Source organism: Pelecanus crispus, chromosome 1 (genome assembly GCF_030463565.1).
Source record: "Pelecanus crispus isolate bPelCri1 chromosome 1, bPelCri1.pri, whole genome shotgun sequence".
Taxonomy (NCBI): domain Eukaryota; kingdom Metazoa; phylum Chordata; class Aves; order Pelecaniformes; family Pelecanidae; genus Pelecanus; species Pelecanus crispus.
Genome location: NC_134643.1, coordinates 208,981,203 through 209,003,048, shown reverse-complemented (window position 1 = coordinate 209,003,048; position 21,846 = coordinate 208,981,203). Strand labels below are relative to the sequence as shown.

At 41.2% G+C, this 21,846-nt stretch overlaps 1 protein-coding gene across 1 annotated transcript in view; it reads left to right on the top strand.

The window, feature by feature from the left end:
* Positions 1–7,283: 7,283 nt before the first annotated feature.
* Positions 7,284–21,846, top strand: part of ELMOD1 (ELMO domain containing 1) — a 33,354-nt gene continuing 18,791 nt past the window's right edge. Inside the window, exons 1-4 of the mRNA XM_075720923.1 lie at positions 7,284–7,369; positions 18,977–19,140; positions 19,294–19,322; positions 20,556–20,653. Coding sequence (XP_075577038.1) covers positions 18,996–19,140; positions 19,294–19,322; positions 20,556–20,653 — 272 coding nt within the window. The 5' untranslated portion in view covers positions 7,284–7,369; positions 18,977–18,995. The remainder of the gene's footprint in view (positions 7,370–18,976; positions 19,141–19,293; positions 19,323–20,555; positions 20,654–21,846) is intronic.

Below are 21,846 nucleotides of genomic sequence, written 5' to 3'. Positions count from 1 at the left end.
AGGCTGATGCTTGGTGTGAGGTTGTATTGATCTGACAGCTGAACTAACTCTCCCTGGTCCAAGCTAATATAACAGATATCAGAAAGGTAGGGGAAAGGATAGAGCAAGCATCTCTGCTGTAATTCTACTGACGTTGCAGATCTGCATGTGACCCATTGATAGTATGATGTTTCTTCCCCACAAACTACTTTGTATTAGGAATTGGTAGGGCTCTGAAGCAAATCTAGATTTCAGCTAATTTTGGTGGCAAGTGAATACTTCATCTTTGCCTTTTCCCTTGTACCCTCCTCTCATCTAGGCAATGAAGTGGAAACCAAGAAGGGAAGGCAAAAGAACATCAGTCATTCACTTTTGGAAATAGTAGGTTTAGGGGTTTTTTTAATTCTTTCCTGTGGAGTAATTAGTCTGGGAGCTAACCAGGCAGCCTCTTTGGATTTTATGCATCCAGTCTTGTAGGATTTATTCTACACTTGGAGGAATGTTGCTACAAAGTGTGATATTTCATTTAGAACAGACTTCCTCGCAGTACAAGCTGTTGTACAGTGTGTCTGGAAACAGAGCAAATAGGCCAGAAGCATCGCACTGCAAACCATGTAGGCACACACAAGCCACCCAGATGATGCTGCTGTTCTACTGGGTGAACTCATCAGTGGTCAAGTGAAAGTTCATGAGAAGTGGCTAAAAAATGATGCCTTTTTATAATGCATCAAGGGATAAGGGGGAAGATGCTGTGGGTCGAAGGCTGTTTTCAAGCATGAGGCTTAATTTTTAGCTGATGTATCATCTACTTGGGCCTCTTCTGGCTAAAATACACTTTCCTCAATAAGTAAGTAAGCTTGTTAAGGATTAAAACATTGTAGACAGAGACAACACTTGGATACTTTAATTTCTGTTGAAGTTAAGAATCTGATTACATTTCTGGAAGTTTACAGTACTCTGTGATGTGGAGAGCTTCCTCTGCTTTTTAACTTTGTATTTAGTATTAGAAATAGAATGTACCCAGTGAAGTCCTCACTGGTCACCTGAAGTAACTTCATATAATTTTGTCCCCAACATCTTTCAACGTTGTAATAGAGCAGAGCTAATAAAATTGGTAAAAGTAGATTATTGCCACAGCTCTGCAGGTAAAATATGTCTGTATACATGTACATCTCCTTTGTTGAATTTTTGGGATTTAGTTTGCTTTAAAAAGTCAGATACAGAACTATAGCCTTTTTCTTTTAAAGGGCAGAGATCAACAATGAATTGTGGAGATGCTTCTACAATGCTGAGTTTGGGTTCGATGTTGTCTTCAAACTGTGGCTTATCACTGAGCAACGATCTACTGAGGAATAGCAGTGTGTAGGCTGAACTGGATGGTATTAGAGGTTACTTGCCATGTGAGATTTGCTGAGTAAGTTTTCTTGAACCCAAATGCAGTCCTATGTGACTGTCTCTTACAGGTATTGTAAGACCCTCTTGATGCTTCTTTGTTTCATCTGTGATGCTATTTACCACTTTAAAGAGGCAGTAATGGACTGAAGTAAAGCGCTAAGCTAGGACTACAGAATTAGAGACTTTCAAAGCACTGTTCTGTGGCTGCGGGGAAGGGGTGTTTTTTGTGCTTCCCCACCCCCTAACTCTGATGTGATTTTAAGCTTTTATTCAGGGCTCGCTCTTTGTATTGCTTAGTTGTGTTGTATGTGCTCATGCCCACAGGCTCTTTCACAGAGGACTAAAATTCAGTGAATTTTGACTTCATGCCTAACCTTTCCCTCACTCTCCTAGTGAAAAACAGAAACATAAAATGTCAATGTGTGATGGAGATTAGGAGAGGAAAAAAATCTTATTACCTGTGACAGTGTGACTGAAGTCAAGTCTTGCTTATTAGCTTCATCAACCAAGTGTGACATTTTGTTCCAAGACTTTCTTCTAAAGAACGCTTGAAGTTGAATACAGCCTCATCTTGGGCACACGGAAATTAAAATACCCTTCTGTACTGAGATGGGAGACTGAGCTCACACAAAACAGGCATCCACTGTTGATCTTTGAGGTGGGTCCTGCCAGTGGGTGCATCTGTTTGTGTCTGCCAAAGCCAATTCTGAGCCAACACAAAGGGCTTTTGAACTCTAGGGATCTGGGGTTTGAGGCAACCTGTTCCTGAGAACCTTTTCAGCAATAGAGCCATTTCCCAGGATGTGTTCTGAGTTAGAGAGGTCTATGCACTGTTCTTGCTATAACATTCAAAGATCTATAAATGACTATGCTGCAATTGAGATTGTCAAAGATCCTCTGTTTTTACTGGGTTTTTTAATACATTTTTAAGTGACTTTTATTCCACCTTTGGGCATGAATGCAAGTTGGAAGCTGCAAGTAGGTATGTGTCTATTCCATGCGATAGCCTGATAAACAATACTTGCTGAGAATTAGTATGGCTTGACCAAACTGGGGTCCTAGAGTCGTTGGTGTTTTATTTGTATGCAGGGGTTTTGTTTGTTATATTGATACTGGCAGGACTCTTGCAGACTCTTATTCTTGAATTGTATGTCCCTTAAAATGACTTGTTTAAAGTCAGATTGAGTGGTAGAGGCTTTAGGGTGGGAGTGGTGGGGAGAGATGAGGTAGAGGGATTAATCTTGTTCCATCCTCAAGGTGAGCTTGTTTCATGGGAAACACTGCAAATTGTACAGGATTCTAGTGAGAAGTTGGTAGCTCTTAAACTAATAAAATGACAAGGACTTGGGCACCCTGTCTGTTGCACAGAGTACTTGGGTGCTGGATATCTGAGATCTCCCCATAAGAGTGGTTGTTGGGGAAGCAGAGAATCAAAGGCTGGAAGGGACCTCAGAGGGTCTCCAGCCCAACCTCCAGCTCACAGCAGGGTCAGCTCTGAGGTCAGGCTTCTCAGGGCTTCATTCAGTTGGGGCTTGAAACCTCAAAGGATGGAGACCGTATCAACCTCTCTGGGCAACCTGTGTCATTGCCTGACTCTTGGGGAAAAAATTTTTGCTTTATAGCCAGGCTGAAGCTCTCCTGTTTAAGTTTATGCCTGTTGTTTTTCACCTTCCTGCCCTGCACTGCTGTGACGAGTCCATCTAAGACTCCTCAGTGACATCCCTGTAGGTACTGGGGGTGCTGTTAGGTACCCCCAAAGCTGTGTCTGCCCCAGGCTGAACAAGCCCATCTTCCCTAGCCTCTCCCCCATCATCTCAGTGGCCTCTGTTTAACTGTCTCCAGTTTATTGGTGTCTTCTGTGTATTGCTGAGGCCCAAAACTAGACAGTGTGTAGATGTGGTCCAAAGGAATGCTGAGTAGAGGAAGATAATCCTTTCCCTCGGTCTGCTTACTGGCTCTGCTTGTGTTCATGCAGTCCAGGGTGCTGTTGTCTGTCTTAGCAAGCTGGCCATCAGCCAGCAGTATGCAATCCATGAGGACCTGAAGGTACATTTCATAACATATATCAGCTATTATTCCCCTTTCTAATTCTAGTCATTGCACATTGGTGTTACGGATAGAGAAGCACTAACATTCCCATCAGAAAAAAAGAAAAAAATACACAGTAGCAAAACACTTTTGGTGACATAAGGCTCAAGACTGTTGTCCTTCACAAATAAATGCACATAGGCTTTTGAGGTGAATGAGGGATAGGTGGCAACCCAGGATGCTACTGGAAAGAAAAGTTGCAACCTGAAATAAACATCATGATGGTAGTTGGTGGCATTCAGCTCAGAAGAACCTACTTTGAAACTGTAACAACTAAACCTAAAAATAAATGATTTTTTTTTTTCTCTGCACTCAAGATGACTGATGCAATTACTGCCTTCTATTCCAAACACATGTCCTCCTTTTTTTTTTTTTTTTTTTTTTGGTGTGAGGAGGAAAGTTTGGATGAACTGTAATCTAATGATCCACATAAACAAAGTCCTCTGTTCAGCCTGCTCATCTTAATGGTTCTGATGATTTGTCTCTTCAGCACTGCTATTGTTTCATTATAATTAGAATAGAAAACTTCTAAAGATGTTTGCAATACACCAGGTGAGTCATTAGCTTGCAAGACAAACACTGTAAAGAAAGATACCTAGTTTTATATTTTACTCTGGAAATATGGTGATTTATATTAAATAATACAACTTTTTCCCTCAGCTGTATCTGTAGTTTTCTTGAAGACAAACAAAGCAAACCCTCTGCTTCAGATAAAGAAGTGACTTTTAATGCTTACTCTTGACTTCTTGTAGCCTCTGGCAACTGTTAACCTTTCGGATTGATGCGTGTTTTGCTATATTACTTAAAGATCATAAAAAGCTACAAGAATCCAAATAGTTAATGTTTATTTAAGGAAAGCTTCATTTATATTTTGAGACAGATCTTGCAATAGTATTGCTGTTGTATGTTTGTAGTAGTATGGCTTCTCTTCCAAGAAAAGCTGCAGCTAGTTTTAGGAGGGGAAACTTCTGTCTGGTTTAAGATAAACTGGATGAAACAATTGGCAGTGAATGGGTATGTGGGTGTCTTTTGGGAGGGAGGAGGAGGTTGATTTGTGGAAGTGGGATAAGATGCTGCAAGCTGAGGAACTTGAGCATATGGGAGATTCAAACTGCGTCCTTGCTCCATCATCCTCAATCTAGAGCCTTAGAACAGTCTCTTCATGCCAAAGAGCAAACTTTAAACATTGGGCTGAGAGTTTTTCAGTAGTGGATCTGTGTTGTTGGCATAAGCTACTTCTAGGGAATTCATGAAAGATAGCTAACAAAGTCAAACCTACTTGTCTTTAGGCTTACTCCAGCTGCATGACTTAAAATTATAAAAGGCTGAAAGGCTGCCGACAAAAGGAGAAGAGGGGAAGGTCTTGAAAACCTTCTTGGTAGAGTCAGATGTAACTTGATTGCTTTGTGCTCCAGTGGAGGAAACTGCTTTTGAGGCCATAGCCTTTCTATTAACCTGGTTATGGGCTGGGTCTGTGCTGTAGGGGACCAGCTGCTGAAGCCTGCAGGGTGTTCCTTTCCAAGCTGGAGGGCTTTGACTTCTGTGGCATCAGGAGTTCAGCTGTAAAGTTTCTTTCCGGTAACTTTCCCCCCACCCCCTTTTTATTAAAAGGGAGAGAGCAAGGAGAATTATTCTTGTAATTCCAAGGGTGGGCTTTTAAAGAGATCCAAAATGGTCACTTTTAACCACTTGTCATGCTTGTTGTGTCATTTAGTTACGCTTTTACTTTGCAACCAGAGACCTTCCTTTAAATTTAACTTTCTTGGTAGAAGGCAGGGGTTTATAAACAGCAATGCTGACTTCTTAAAATACACCTTTTGAAACAGTCTAATTTTTAATGAGCATTCAAAATGAATTTATAATTGTCTGTAGCTGGTAACTGTTCTTGAAGGGAGGGTATCTTGAAGCTGCTACCATCCCACACTTGGATGAGCCCATTCTGGAGTTCAGGCAAGTGGAACTTCTCTTCCCTTTAAAGCAGTAGCAAAGAAGCAGCATCATTTTCAGCAAGGACCTCGATCAGAATCAAGAAGGAGCTGACCTCAGAGGCTGAGGCCAGCACATACTTTTAGAAGGGGTTGATTTGACAGCTCCTGGCACTTCTGGCGTGTTCCTTACACTGCTGCCCTTATGGGTCAAATATTGTGGTGAAGCTTCCTTTGTTCAAGTTGATGCTAAAAAGCTGAGACTGAGCTGTGAGAATCTTTCACAAACTGTATCTTTTAAACAGCAAATTATTAGACTGGAGAAGGGGAGCAGGTTACATCCCCTCCAGTTTTTGCCTATCTCCTGTGCTCCCTGTGCTTGCTGTCATAAAAGACCTATCAAAAGCTGTAGCAGGAAGAGTTAGGAGCCTGCCTACTGTGTTCACTAACGAACTGGAGTTTGATGTCAGCATCTCTCTGCCCTTGCAAGCAGGTGTCACTGCAGCCAGTGACAATTACAGCTGTATTCAGGGGACAGCAACATGATTCAGCCAGTCAAAAACAATATAAATGAATGAAGCTTTCACAGTTCAGGGATTATATATTTTTAGCAAGCTGTATGTGATGTAATCTGACAAGATAGCTGCGTTTTTCTGAATTTAAATGGCTGTTCTGTTCCTGTCAGCAGGCAACAGCATAATGTAAAACTTGCAAGTTACAAAAGGGAAAGAATATGGGAAGGTAGGGTAAGAAGATTTTTATCCCATCGGTGCTGTTAGGTCAAGCAAAAGAAGATACATTTGAGATTCTCTAGATTTATAACTTTGTGACAAGAGGCCAGACCTCAAAGGTCTTCAGGTACTTTTCAGCATGCTGCATGCAGTGCTAATGAAAAATGGGCTCTTAAACAATTTCTTAACAGCACAGCTTTCATTCAGGCCTTCCTTTGCGTGTGGTTTGTAGTAGTACAGACCTTGAAAGTGTGTTCTTGTTCCCTTTAAGTCTTAGATTAAGCTGTCCAAATAGTGGACATGTGTAACAGTACTGTGTTTTCTGGCAGCAAGTGAAGATGTTTTATTGCCTTTTGCAGGATATGAAGTACAATAATCTGAGAAGTCTGCATCTCTTAGTCAAATATCGCTTGTATGCGAATACTTCATTTTAGAAACCTGAAGTAAAGAGGTGGTGACTAGGGAGAGTCTGCAGTACATGGGCAGGGTTATATTAATGACGTTTCTTCCTGAATTCTTCCTGTTTCTGTTCTCTACTGGAACTAAATGGTAACCATAATGAAAATTAACTGTAGGACACCAGATCTCAGAATGGATGAACAACCTGGTCAACTGTATCTATTTTAAGACATCATATGTATCATTTAATAAAGTTGGTCACCGGGAAAGTTGATTACCTGACATTTCCTATAGTGAATTAAACCAGGACCCAGTAGTAGCTCTTTGCTTACATGCTACTTTTACCCAAGCTCTCAGAGTGCTGTTGCAAATTCTGCCTTTTAACAGCAAAGTGAGCCAAGTGTATCTTGAAACTGCCACTTGGAAGCTGCTGTGAACCAGACAGGTGTTTGAAGAATACAAGAAGTGTTTGAAATTGTCTAGACTTTTCTTCAAGATTTCTCACTTAATTCTGTACTCTTCTTCAAATTTTTGACTTTCTGAAAAGAGACATGGATCATATAGTCTGGTCAAAGTATGTGCTCAGGCTGAAGAGTATGAAGAAATTACCATTTTTTCATTTTGTTTTTATTGACATGAGACTTCTTAACATCTTTCCTATATATTTCCTTACATGTTTGTTTCGAGAGTAATTTAGAAAACTGAAGTACCACTTCTTTTTCTCTGTTAGCAAATACATCTCAATTCTATTTCTACAGCACTGATATCACCTGCAAAGAAGACATCATCAGTGATCAATAGATTACGGCTCCAGCAACGCAAACCAAACCGTCACCATGAAACACTTCCTGAGGTAATTCTTCTGTATTTTTTTCAAAAGTGTTAAATTATTCTAATTACTTATGTGCTGCAGTGAGTTAAGTGTTTTAGCTGTTACCAGTAGCACAGAAGGTGTAAACTAGTTTATACTAGATTGCTTTCTGTTCACCTAGATTTCACTATTTAATTAAAGCTGTTTTAATTTAAAATTTCTTTCCCAGTTCTTTATAGAAGCAAAGAATGTGGGAACTGTCTTATGGGATTGGAGCAGTGATGCATCAAATGAGTAGTGGTGATATGTCAGGGGAAAATAGGAGAAAGAGTAACATAGAACAGTGCTTGAAAAATGTTTGGGTTATTTTTGTTCCTGTTCTTGTCTGCTGTCTGGATTTTTGGAGTGTTAATTGTGAAAGCGGAGAAGGGGGGATGCTTGGTGAAGATGTGCAAATGTTTCTGAAGCCTATTGTGCTCAATTTGGGAAGAAATGTCTATTACTTGCTCCTGTGTGTGATTTGCAGTTGTTTCTCTATAAACCAGGCATAGTATGGGGGACTAGCAGACACCAGCTCTAGGTGCAGAAAGCCCATGTTGTCTTTGTTCTGTAGTCAGTGGAGAGTTGAGCACTCCTAGAAACTAATACAGATCAAGCGCTTAATTTGTGTATAAACCAAAGAAATCATATTCTGTCTGGATGGGGAAAAACCTTTTCAAGAGGGCTGAAACATATGCTTCTGTATAGAGCATCTGTCACTATATTTTTCTCTCTTTTTAGACTGTTTGTAGCAAAGAATCTTATACGCTATGGATATTGGCATCATTACCTCTAGGCTGATCATCTGTAATGATTTTGCTGCCTAGCTAGCCTTGGCTTAAGCATTTCTGTGGGATGTTTGGGTCAGTTTCCTTGGTTATCTTGAGCCAGCTGCAAAAGGACTCTGTAAGCAGGACATACACAGGTTAAAAGGATAAAGCAATTATTTCTGGGTGTTAGCAAACAAAAGACAACTAAGATTTAATGAGCCATTAGGCTAAACATTAGTGTGGTCACCACCTTGATAGGCACCAGTCAGGAGGGAAAGGATTGGTCCCTGTAGCTCTGAGGCACTGATCCTGGATGGTCCCAAGTCTTGCACCAACTCCATTGACACTGGTCCAGTGACCTGATGGTTAATAACTAGCCTGGCTAATGTCCCTGCGGTGGTTTTTCCCTTTACAATTTTATAGCATCCCATGCTGGAGCCTTCCTTCTTGGATCCTGCTAATGATTTCCATCTCAGCACTCCTACCTCTGATTTTTTTTTTTTACCTTTCTTTCTCTGTACAGACTTGCTCAGCAGCCTAGCCCAAGGTCAGAAATTGGTGCCATACGGGATCTGGGCCATGAATCCTGCATAAATGGGACTCTACCATCCTGTGGGTGGGGTGGGAGCCTCCAGCTGGGGTCATAGAGGGTGTTGTGGCTTGCCTCCTTAATGGTCTGGTATCTTTTGAGCGTAGTGTACTTTTGCTTCCTCCTGATGGAGAAGCTGAGCTGCCGACAACTTCTAAGCTGCCAGCTATTCCCTGACTACAGTAAGCACTTTGCTTCTCCATTTAAACTGCCTGTTCTGCCCTCCTTTGGCTCTCCTGGCCCCTTGGTGTTTTTTTCCATGTTGGAGAAAGCATGCTGTTCTGAATATTTGGGTTCCTGAGGCTGTCTTGAAGAAACTACCTCCTCCTTCTTTTCATGGTATTTCTAAAGTCAATGAATCCTAAAAGGTTTGAGAAGTCTTGATGGTGTCAGTTTCTCTTAAGTAGCCAAGGTAGATCTTCTGAAAAGCAATTGCTTATCTAAATAGCACAGTTGAGGACTTTGTTATGGGAAGTGCAGTACTCCAAATGCTGAACAGAAAGTCAGGTGTGGGGGGTGGAATACAGAGCACCTTAAATAGGAAAACACTGTTGAAACACTGTTTACTTATAAGCATCTGGATTTTCTTATTTTATGTTAATCCTTTTACATGAACTGATCTGAATACTATACTCATATTTTGTAAATATAGAAGAAATATGGGGAAATTAAGAAATGAACTGGGGTCATCCTCCAAGAAAAGCGCTTACTGAGGATAGTGAGTTCTGTTGTATGTGTTGTGGTTCGAGGTTTGTGTGATAGGGAATAAGGCAGTAAAGTTTGGAGCTGCAGGGAGATCTGTGTGCAAGACAAGGATATTAAGCCTTCCAGCTTGGAAATCAGCTGGAAAATAAACAAGTTAATGTATATTGTATCCCCTAGTGTTTGTCCATTACCAGTAGCAGCAGCTTCCCAGGAGCTTGCTAAAAGCATCCTTAACTGTTTGTGAAGATCAAATGCAGGGCTGAATGTGGTGTACTGATGGTGAGGATTGCTCAGTGTCAGAGTTTTCCTTGCTGCACAACATGGAGCAGACACTGGACTAGCTGATGCTGATTGCATAGATTATCTCTGTGTTTAAAACCAATGAGGGAAGTCTACACAAACTGCAAGTCATCTTGTTGACTGCAACATAGAAAATGCAATAAAATAGATGGAGAGATGAGTAAGGCTTTCATCTGTAAAGTTAAGATAACCTCAACTGCTCTCTCTAAGTACTGATAGTAGTTTACCTGCAGCAACTGCATGGAGCAGATATTCACCTGGAGACCCAAGGAGCACTTTCAATGGTGGCTTTGAAATCCAGCTTGTTGTAAAAGACTCTCACCTATAGGCAGACACCACTCAGCTCTGAGTTAGGTTTGTGTGCTGGAGGCACACTGTGGTGTCTGCTGCTACTATCAAAGGGCAAGCCTGCATGTGCTGCATTGGGGCTCTCTGATTGCTACTGGAGTTTGTGTTCTAAACAAAATACTGCAGATGTGAGTACAGATAATGAGGAATTAGTGTAACTTGCATGCTGCTTTTGCTGTGCCTGCTATTCATCTGTTGGGCCATTGACACGTCTTTTTATAATCAGCCTGACGTTTCCTGTCTCTCTTTTGACATACTGATATTGAATACAAAACAGACCAAATTGTCTTTTTCCTCAGACCTTTCCATTTAAGATGCCCTTTTTAGTCTTCAACCATTCTGTGATTCTGTGGTTAGTGAGGTTGAAAGAGAGTTCTGGAAATCATCAAGTCCAACCCCTTTGCTCAAAGCAGGGTCAGCTACAGCAGGTTGCTCAGGGCTGTGTCCAGTCACATTTTGAACATCTCCAAGGATGGAGACTCTGCAGCTTCTCTGAACAGCCTGTTTCAATGGTTTGACCCTTACAATTTTTAAAAAAGCAACAAAACAAAAAAACACCCTTATGTTTAAATGTAATTCCTGCATTTCTGTCTGCGCCCATTGCCTCTTGCCCTGTCAGTGGGCACCACTGAGAAGAGTCTGCCTTAGTTGTCCTTACTCCCCCATCGGGTATTACCCCCTCAGTACAGGAAAGGTATGGACCTGTTGGAGTGGGCCCAGAGGAGGGCCACAAAAATGATCCAAGGACTGGAACACCTCTTACAAGGACAAGCTGAGAGAGTTGGGGTTGTTCAGCCTGGAGAAGAGAAGGCTGCGGGGAGACCTTATTGCAGCCTTTCAGTACTTAAAGAGGGTTTATAAGAAAGATGTGGACAATCTTTTCAGCAAGGCCTGTTGTGACAGGACAAGGAATAATGGTTTTAAACTAAAAGAGGGAGATTTAGACTAGATATAAGGAAGAAATTTTTTATAATGAGGGTGCTGAAACAGGTTGCCCAGAGAGGTGGTAGATGCCCCATCCATGGACACATTCAAGGTCAGGCTGGACAGGGCTCTGAGCAACCTGATCTAGTTGAAGATGTCCCTGCTCACTACAGGGGGGTTGGGCTAGGTGATCTCTAAAGGTCCCTTCTGACCCAAACCATTCTAGGATTTATGCACATAGATAAGATCCCCCTGAGCCCCTAGCTCTCAGTCTGTCCTTCTACAACAGATGCTCCAGTCCCTTCATCGCTTTCATGGCCCTTTGTTGGACTCTCTCCAATATGTCCATGTCTCTCTAGTCCTGGGGAGCCCAGCCCTGAATGCAGCGCTCCAGATGTTTCTCACCAGGGCTGAGTACAGAGTATGATCAGTATGATCCACAAATATATGGAGATTTAAGGGCCTCATGTGAAAGGCAATCGAAAAGGTAAAACTTTGAATGTTGACTGTTCTTCCACACTTGAAGCAATTGCTTAGTTTTGTACAAGTAACACTTGTACATCCTCCTGTTTAAAGGAAGCAAAAAGATGTTTGCCTCATGCCATTGACAACACTGGCTAAACTACGTTTTACATGAAGGTGATGAATTTGTTCCTACTGATATTTGGAACAATAGACAAGTATGCAATACCCCTTAAACTTATGGCATAAAGTTTTATTGCTTTTGACATGTGTGTTTACTTGTGGGGTGAGTGATTTGGTTTTTGGGTGTGTGTTTGTTTTTGTGCGTTTTTTCTCTTTAAGACATACTCTGAAAGGTAGTCTTTACCTGTTGCAAAATGGCTTGACTCTGAAGTTACCTATCTTTGCTAACAGTCACCATCTACTTTAACTGGAAAGTGAAATTGTTGTTATAAAAGTAACTTAAAAAAATGTGTCTTAGTACATTTCTAACACAAAGTTCAGCCATTGAAGGAAACGATAATTAAAAAGATAAGAGAAGATACATGTTGTGGTGCCATGTAATAAGACTGCTTTTAATAAACTGAAGTCCTGCAGTGATTGAACAATCACAAAACTTCAAAATAAGTCCTATGTGGAATCGGTTGCTTATGCGGTCTCATTTCTCAATCTGAATTACTTCCTCTATTACTGCCTTTCCCCAGACTGTATTGCACATCTGAATAGCGAAGAAAGGGGCTGTACTTAGACAAATGGTGGCTACTTTGACATCTAAATCTCTTATAAGAATATCACTTTTTAGACTAGGGGATCCTTAATGTAACAGAACTTCATTTCTGGCTTTTCATCTACCTGCTTTCAGCAGCTGCTGCTTTCCAGTGGAAGGAGAAGCTTTTTTTAAACAGACAGTCCAGTACTTGGAATAACTAAATTCCTAAATTTAGGGGAGTGCTGTTGGCCAGTAAACTACAGGACTTTTATGCTCATATCTCTAATCCAAGGCCATGTCTAAATGAAAATAGCTGTTCTAGGTTTCTTTTCTTTCTCAGCTTGCTCTGATATGAATTATTCCTAAAGTCTGAAACATTACTTATGAAATAATAAAACTGTTTCTCAGTGAAATACTTAATCTTTCAGTGCTTTCTTTTTTTGTAAAGCGGTTTCGAGGAGTCTGTCAGTGACACTTTGACTGTAACTTATCTTAAACATCTGAAATAATAACAACTTGGGGAACCAACTGTAGCAGACACTTAAGTTTTTTCAGTAAATCCTAGAAACTTGACACCTTCTCTTGATCTACTGCAAAACAGTCTGTAAGCACTAGCAGATTTTTAAGCATGAGTTCTGTCTTACTGGAGTCACATCAGATAAAATGAAAATCAAGTCAGCAAAAGCATGAGCAGGGAAAGTGTGGAAAGCTGCTGTTAAAAACCACTGTTATGTCTTCCTTAGTTGCCACGGTGACTTGCTTTCATGTCTAAATGGAGAGATAAGGTGGATTTCAGTTGTCAAGCCTGCAAAGGCACAGACTGAAAAAAATGTCTTGTGTTTAAAAGGAGCTAATAGCAGGTTTGCCTGTGGCAGAAACAGTGGTTGGTACATTACTTCTTCATTGACCTTGTATACAAACTGTAAGTTATACAAAGAAACCAAAGATAGTCAAGTTAATTAGCTCCTAACAAGGCAGTATCACTTGCTTACTCACCTATTTGGACAGCTTGTCATCCGTAACTAACTCGCGTGTCCTTGACTTCTGAAGCTCTAATCAGAATTCTCAGGAAGGAAATGTTGATGTGCAACGCTTTCTTCTCTGAGCTGAGTATGTCCTTCAGGAAAAATAGTTGTGTAAGAGTCTTTACTATCCATAGGGCCTAAAACAGGACGCACAGGAAAGAAAATGATGTGTAAGTAGATTCAGTGACTTTTATTTCATTCTTTTAAACTAGTCGGTTTGGGGCAGGGGTGGTTGGATTCTGGTTTTTTTCTTGCTTCCCCTTCCCCCCAATTTAAAGTCCAGTCACTAGCATTGGCTATTTAGTTGAAGTTTTCATTTTACCCAAAATATTTGTTCTGTTTGTTACTAGCTCTGAAAACTCTAAGGTTCTGAAATTAACAGGGCAAGGGACTAAGTGCTCTCTATTTTATTAATTTCAAGAATGTTGCACAGTAATTAACTCTATTTGCTTTCGTGTTGGTGAAATACCATGTATTGTACATACATCTTGCTATTTAGGCAAACTTTCCTCACACAGGAAAGAGCTTCACAGATATATTAGACAACCTTGGAAACCTTTTGTCAATATTGCTCCTGCCTGTTCATCATGAAGAAGGCTGGCTAGAGCCAGATTTCATGAAAATATGATGTCATACTGTCATTGAAGAGAGATGTAAACCATCATGTGTGCCATTCCCATTGCACTGACTCACATCAGTTGGGCTAGTCAAGGGCAAACCTTGAGACCCCTTGTTGAGAACCACTTCTGTCCTTCCCTTTGCAATTGTCAGGGTGTGAAACAGCATGCTTGGTTCTCTCAGCTTCTTGCTGCCGTGTGCTTTCTTACCCCAGGCAGAGCAGCATGTGCTGTGGAGAATAGAAGTGCTGTGACTGCAGCAGTGGTACTCCTACTTTGTGCGCTTTTTGGCTCTACATTTTTCTGTGTCTTGCAAGGATCCTAACAGTTGTAGCACCCCCTTTCTTCATCCCCTCCCTCATGGGAGAGTGCTCTCCAGAATCTCTGCTGAGCCCCGTTATTGCTGATATAGATTGCTTGCTTGCTTGGTTTTGCAGCATTCCTGAGAGTCCTTGCAAGGTACTGACTGCCTAATTCGTGATGTGGGGTTTTTTTGGGTTTTTTGGTTTGGGTTTTTTTTTTTTCGGTTGAAGCTGGTTTTAGCAGAAAATTAAAGCTGAGAAGTAGAATGATATACAGCAGGGAAGATAGGAAAGAGTTAAAATTAGAAGAGCAAGGAAGAACGAGAGGTGAAATAGATGCATATACTAGCCCTTAACTGATGTTTGCTAATTAGACAGAAGAAAACTTTACATTTCTGTGGCACTTCAGACTATTGTGGTGGTAGCTTTAAGCACTGGGTAGTATTCCATAAGTCTTTTACAGACCTGCAAGGAAATAATTACTCATTTCAGAATGTTTTGTTGTTTTGACTTTTTTTTCCCCCCTTGGAACCCAAGTATAAAGTATCTTTTTTCTGTAGTATTGAATTCAAAGTTTAGTGACCCTTTCTGCGAGCCAAGTCGGCAGAACTACGCCGAGTTGCATTGGTATTGCTCAGGAGCTAACAGGCAGCTTCTGATGTCTGAGTGATTGGCATTGACTGGGAATGTGTAACCCTGACTTATCATGGGAGGATGGCTGCATGCGCTTCCGCTCATACAGCATCCTTGGCAAGGGAGCTGCCTGTTGTTTGGGCCTGTGTGCATAGCATCTTATTATGCAGATTTTTCTTTGTTTTACTTGAATAAATGATCATATGAACTCTTGTAATGCACTTTGCATGTATAAACACAAATCTGTAGATCTGTACAGCTGCATCTAATATAGCAGGAGGAGAAGGAGCTTGTATCGGGATGGGGAAAAGTAGAGTGCAAGTCTCTGAGGAACACCTTCATTTCTGTAATACTTCTGTTCTTAAAGTGCACCTCAGGATCTGAAGTATCGCTGTACATGACTACACAAACTGCTAGTGAAGCACACTTTTCTGTGCTGAGAAAACCTTCAAAGGCAAGCAGGGGGGGAAAAAACAAAACAAAAAATGTGGAAGAGATTGAGTGAAGAGGAGGTTTGGAATCAGACTCTAAAACAAACCAGAAGCTAATGCCACTGTGTCGTAGTCAGACATGTGGCTCATGCTATGCTTCCATGTTGGTTCTTGTTCATGATACTCTACATTTTGTTTTATAGCTGCCAGTGTCTCCCCGTGCTTACATGAACTGAAGTGCATAGCAGCTAAAAAAAAAAAAAACTTGTCTTATTTAATCACTAGCATGCTTTTATTACAGGACTTCTGCAAGCAAGAATTCCTTTTTATAAAGAACAACCTCTTGAAACCAAACTTGTGTTACTTTTTATGCTGTTCATGTTACAAACAGAAGATTTCAACAGTTGCAAGCTTGAGATGGCTGAGTAGTAGAAAATTGAAGGTATCCACAAAGGCTAACTTTCTTCTATAAGCTACCTAGTCAAAACCAGTGTTTGTCTGCTTTATTAGTAATAGCTGCTAAGTATATTTTAGTGATTCACAGATACAGTGTTTGCGTGCTGTAGTGTCTTTTTTAGTAGATGCATTTTTATTAGTTAATGTTTGTGCAAACCATAGGCAAAGAAAAACTTCAGCAGGGAAGGTGGTTGCAACCATGGAAGACCACTGCTCGATCACTTTTAGAGTTTTTCCTTTGATTTGCAAATCTGTCATTGAGCCTAAATGTAGCAACATATAATTCAAATGCACCAAACAACTTCCCCCCCACCCTGGAAACTTATCCACATCATACAATACGGTAAGAAACAAGGTTTTGAGTAATGAAATGAGTTGTGATATTTCAGCCCTGGAGGGAATTCAGTGTAGGCATGAACTTTCTTAAGGGAAGTGTGGTTTCTGTGGGAGCTACCTTGCTCATTAGAAGGAAATCTTCTCACACGGGCTGTTAACATGAAGTGAGTCTTTCCTCCCCTCTTTCCATATAAATGAGCTCTCTGGGTAGTGAGTTGCTTTAATAGAGACCTAATCTTTAGAAACAAAGCAGGCCAAAAGAAAGCAAGTTTAACTTCTGCTACAATTACATGGTAAGAGCCCAGAACTTTGTTTTACTACACTCCACCTTCCAGTTTGGTATTAATGTCTTGTATTAATTTCTCTGGACCTTCAGCCTGAGTACAGAGCTGGGATGGCTATAGGCTGTGTTTGGATTCTTCAGGGATGGTGGACTTGTCAAATCTGTGAAGGTTGACATCAAATGCCTACTGGAAAACCAAAATGCTCAGTGTTAGCCTGTGGGTTTTTTCAAGCCACTATTAAAGGTTGCAGTTGAAGGCATTAGTTGACTTTACGTGAGATTGACTCTTAAACTGACTTACACTTCTGATTGTTGGAAACTTAAGGAATGGCTGCTTGCCTCCTGATAACTGGTCTTGTTCTTAATACTGAAGGTGATCACCTGCTGTGAAGCACGTATGAACTCCTCACAGTAGTGTGTTCTGGCACATTTTGGGCAGGGGGGACAACACCCAAATGTTTTGGTGTCAGCAACCGAAATTTTTTGCTTGTCTAGGAGAGATGCCTCATTCTTTAGGTTTCACTTTGTATCAAAAATAGAGGCTTCCTGTTGCATAAAGACAAGGGAGTTGCTGGCATGCAGGCATTTAGGAGTGTTAAGGGAATTAACTAAAAGTGTGAAGATAAAGTGGATACTTTTAAAGCATATTAAATATTTGTGTGGATGCTCTCTATTTAGACATAAAATGGCTTCAGTTCCCTTAGCTTAATCCCCCTTTGAAAGGGGATTAAGCTAAAGTGAACATAAAGTAGATTAAACTCCTGTGTGGACATTAACATGAGTTAACTTATTTTCCCTTCCCTGAATGACCTTCTACACCATGCCCTTCAGGATGTTTTAGGAAGTGATGGAGCTCTTCAAGCTTTATTAAAGCTGTAACTGATTTGAGTGTCTGGAAGTCAGTATTTCAGAATAACCAGCATACTCCATTGAAAAGGATAATACAGAGTTTTCTAACAAATAACTGTCCTTTGAAAGCATCAACAGCGTGTGGAGGAGATAATGGGCTAATGATGAATACACGTATGTACAGGCTTAGAACACAATGGAAGGAATTATTTTTGACCATTTAATGACAAGCTAGCCTATCAAAGTTGTACTGATGTTTTCCCATAATATAATCGTAGAATATAATCACAGAGAGGTTAAGGTTGAAAGGGAGCTCTGGAGGTCATCTAGTCCACCATTCCTGCCAGACAGGAGGTGGCCACCTAGAGCCAGTTGCCCAGCACCATGTGCAGACAGCAATGTTCCTGTTGTCAGGTCTTTGCAATTTGTCTTTTCCGAGATGTGCTTCTGAATCCAAAGACCCTTGGTGGATCCTGCTCCTCCTCAAGTCCTAGTACACCCTGTGGGGGTTGACAGTTGGGTAACGTGGCAGGATCTGTGCCTTCATAGCTGTAGAAACAAGAAAGCTAAATTGTGTCCGAATAAGTTGTAGCCCATTAAATCTGGTTTTGGGGTGTGTTATGTAATTGTGGTAGTGATATGTGGGCTTTGGTAGCAGCTGCAATGCTAACAAACTTTAAAATAGAGCATTTCTCATGTACACAGCCTTTTTCAGGCTCTTGGAGGATCACAGGATAGTTCGGGCTGGGAAGGACCTCAGCAGGTCTCTGGTCCAACCTCCTGCTCACAGCAGGTCATCTCTGAGGTCAGATGAGGCTGCTCAGGGCTTCTTCCAGTCAGGGCTTAAACTCTGGGGAAGGAGACTACACAGCCTCTGTGGGCAACCTGTGCCACTACCTGGCTGTCCTTATTGGGGAAAAAGCTCCTCCTTATATCTAGGCTGAACCTTTTATGTTTCAGCTTATGACTGTTGTCCCTTGTCTTCCTGCCCTGCACCACTGTGAAGAGCCTGGCTCTGTCTCCTCCATGATCTTCCCACAGGCACTGGAGCTGCTGTTAGGTCCCGCTGAATCCATGTCTGCTCCAGGTTGAACAAGCCCAGCTCTCCCAGCCCTTCCTGCAGCATCTGTGCTCCAGCCCTGCCATCTCAGGGGCTTCCGCTGAAATCCATCCAGTTTGTCAAAGCCTGTCTTGCATTGCTGGGGCTCAAAACTGGATGCAGTATCTAAATAAGGGCTTTCTTGGCTTACTGCCATTTCTGTACTTTGAGAAACTGCGCAGCATCAGCGCTGTTAACAGCTGATCTTGGGCTGAACTGGCAGTCCTCAGGACACAGGTTCTTAATCACCTTCTCTCCTGAAGGGGGGAAGCTTTGGTTTCCTTAATTGTCGCTCTTCACTCTTAGGGACCTGACATGAGTAGTGATTCATGTTTGTCAGGATAACCAGCCGTTCTGCTTGGAGCACCTGGGTGCAGAGGCAAATCCAAGCCAGGGTGTAGTGGCTCACTGGATCCTCAGCAGCCATGATAACAGGGTGAGCTATGCTCCCTTCTCATGTAGTCCTGTTTCCCCAAAGCTTTCGTAGGAACTGCTTATTTTAAGGGAACAAAGAGTTTTCTAGAAATACTCTTTTGAGAACTCTTGCAGTTGACTTACTCTGTACTTCCCATTCTAGTGCTTTGTGTGTGGATTTTTGTTGGCTAAGACTAAAAAGCATGATTTAACACTTACCAGGGTAATTGTTTGCAGTGAGAATGCTGCTTTTGCTTTAAAGGTGCCCTTAGGCAATGGGATTTTGGGGTGAGGAAGTACCTTCTGTTTGGGTGGTGACCTTGTTGAAACAAATTCTGCTCAAGACTCTTACTTTCGGGCTTCTTCTTTTGCCAGGATGTTTGTCCAGGTATGCCTGTACTTCTACTGCAAATGTTTGTGGCGCTGCCTGAAATTCGTGGTCCGGAAACTAACAGGTCGATGTGAGTTGCAAAGGATCTGTTACAGTACCAAACCTGGAGCTGCCAGAACTATGAAAATAGGTAACTGCACAATACTTACTTCTGCATGCCTTTGTACCTTTCTGCATGTGCTAAAAATAGTATGACTTCATTTTTGTAAGTAAATAAATAAAGTGAATCCAATATAAACTTAGCTTGTCTGACATGATGCTTTCAAATACTGTTCTCTTACAGAGGCATCACTGAAAGGTTCAAAAAGTAAGGTGAGTGAAAGATCCCGTCATTCACCTTTTCTGTTGTGTCCTGTGCAGTTGTTTCTTCAGTCTGCTGTTTGCTCACCCCAAAAAATCACTTTAAGGTTTGATATGATTTTATATTAAAACCATCTTCTACTGAAAAGGGCCTTGTGTCCACAATAGCAGGTGATCTTGCAAAGTCAGGGAGAGTGTCCTGTGCCCTGGGGACAGGCATGCTGTGGCACTGATGGAATCAAGGGGGCAACAGGCCATGGTGGAGACAACAAGGGTGATGCGTTGTAATTTGGGGTTTCTTGGCTTGATTCCTCATCCTGTCTTAGAATTTCTGTAATCTGCAGTCAGTCACCTACACACTTTACACCTCAGGTTTTTTTGTCTGGAAAGCAGGGATAAAAGAGGCTGAAGGCAGCAGTCCCTAGATAGGCAAGACAACTTTGTTCTCTGCTTTCCTTTTAAATATGTTAATGGAGAAGAGCCTCTGTCACTTCATCCTTTCACTGTAGCACTGGTTGTGCTAACCTAAATTCTTCTCACAAAGCATTTGTGTATATGTTAAATAGCATCATTCAGCCATTCATTTCTCTTTGGGATGAGAATCAGTGGTGTTGAGAAGCTTACCTCAGTATTAGCAAAAACTATGTCACATAGCTCATAATTCGGCATGGTGCTTCCAAATGTACTTCTAGCACAAAAAGAAAGGGAGAATCTTATTTTAAAGCCTGCATTTAAGCAATTGTGTAGTTTTGAGACCAAGCACCAGAAAGTTCAACCTCTTAATTTTTTGGAAGGCATGTTGATTTTTGAATACTGGACTTCCAGGGGCATCTCTACAAAGTGCAATGAAGCAAGAGAAAGGAAAAATGTTTTACTGTGTTACTGCAAGATGTTGGGAGAGGGGGTGCCAAATGAAGGCTAGTAATTCCAGTGTAATTAGGCGGATGGTCTGAAGCTGATTCTTGATCAAAGACCTCTGTGCAGATTGTCTTCACTGGCAGCCACCACAGAAATGTGATAGACTGACTACAAGGGCATGGCAAAGCGACTCAGGTTCTTATAGGGCTAGCGCTCTGAAACCAGTCAGTAGGGTTGAATGGACTGGAAAGTGTGTGTATATATATGTTGAGTTGGGTCTTCTGGGCTCTTAATCTAGAAGCTTTTGGATATCAAATTTAACATTCTTAACTTCTATTGAATAATAGCTCCCATAAGAATTAATATGTATTTAAAATCTCTTTTTAGCGACTGCAAACTTCAGTAAGTGTTCACCCTGATGCTATTGAAAAAACTATAGATGACATCATGGAGCTGAAAAGGATTAATCCAGATATAAACCCACAGTAAGTCCATGGTTTCCTTACAAAACAAATGGGAATTATTGATTTCTTCAGTGCCTAAGTCCATGGAGAACTGATTCTCCATAGCTATTGTGGCACACAATTTGAAGATGAATTTTGTCTCTCAGCATAAAACTCCAACTTAAGCTTTGCTGTCAAAAAGCTGATGGAAAAATGAATGATCTTTTATGGTGACTGTAATAGTCAAGTCCTGAGTCTCTTTATCTCGCTGCTTCCTGAATCATGCTGTCTTAGTATATTGTTGATGCATTGATTTATGGGGGCCGCTTCCCCAGGGATAAAATGCCACCAAGGCAGGTGGTCCTAGCAGTGACAGTGGCTTCTTAGCAAGGCTGTATGCAGTCTTTTGAGTAGGGAAAAAGTCATCCTGTTGTAACTGATATAAATGGTATACTGGTTTACATTTTAAAACTGCCTTTTAATTATCCAAACCCAAGCTTTAATGATACAACATATCTGATATTCTTTTAATGCTACAAGATGTTAGTGGTAAGAAGAGGTTGACAACAAACCATTAAATTTACAAGCGTGTATTTCAAGAGTAAGTGATAACACTTTTGTGGTTGCCTTACCTCTCAGCCCCTACCTTAAGCCACAAGATGATCTAGGTCAGGAATCTGTGGGAGAAATGGTGAAGGATGTATATTATTCAGATGATCAGTCTGAGGTTCACTCCTCTTCCCAAATTTGAAATTGATGTACATAATCCAAAATGGGCATCCATAAGTTGATAGCTGCTTTTCTTTAAGTAGTCAGCAGCATCAACAGGTAAGGTGGTCCCAAGGTCTTGCTGCAACAACAAAACCCAAAAGCTCAGTTCGAAAAGTATAAATTTTTTTTTTTGTCTCATTACAGGAGTGACCCCCTAGCCCTAACCTCCAGTGAAAAGGACAGTAACTGGGTAGTCTTAAAATGAGGCTTCACTGATTATAAAGGAAATAGAGCATGCTGGGTGTCTCTCTAACTTGAGAGACAGCTGTTGTGGACATGACCACTGTCCACCTGGATTGAAAAAATGGTGACCCAACCATTAAAGAATGGAAGAAAATAAGAGAAACAAAACAAAGAAAACACATCATTCTCATACATGAGAAGCCCCTTGAAGTTTTCTGGGAGTGGGCCCAGAGCTTTTCCAGGGGTGTCACTTCACAGGACCTTGCCCACATGACCTTCAA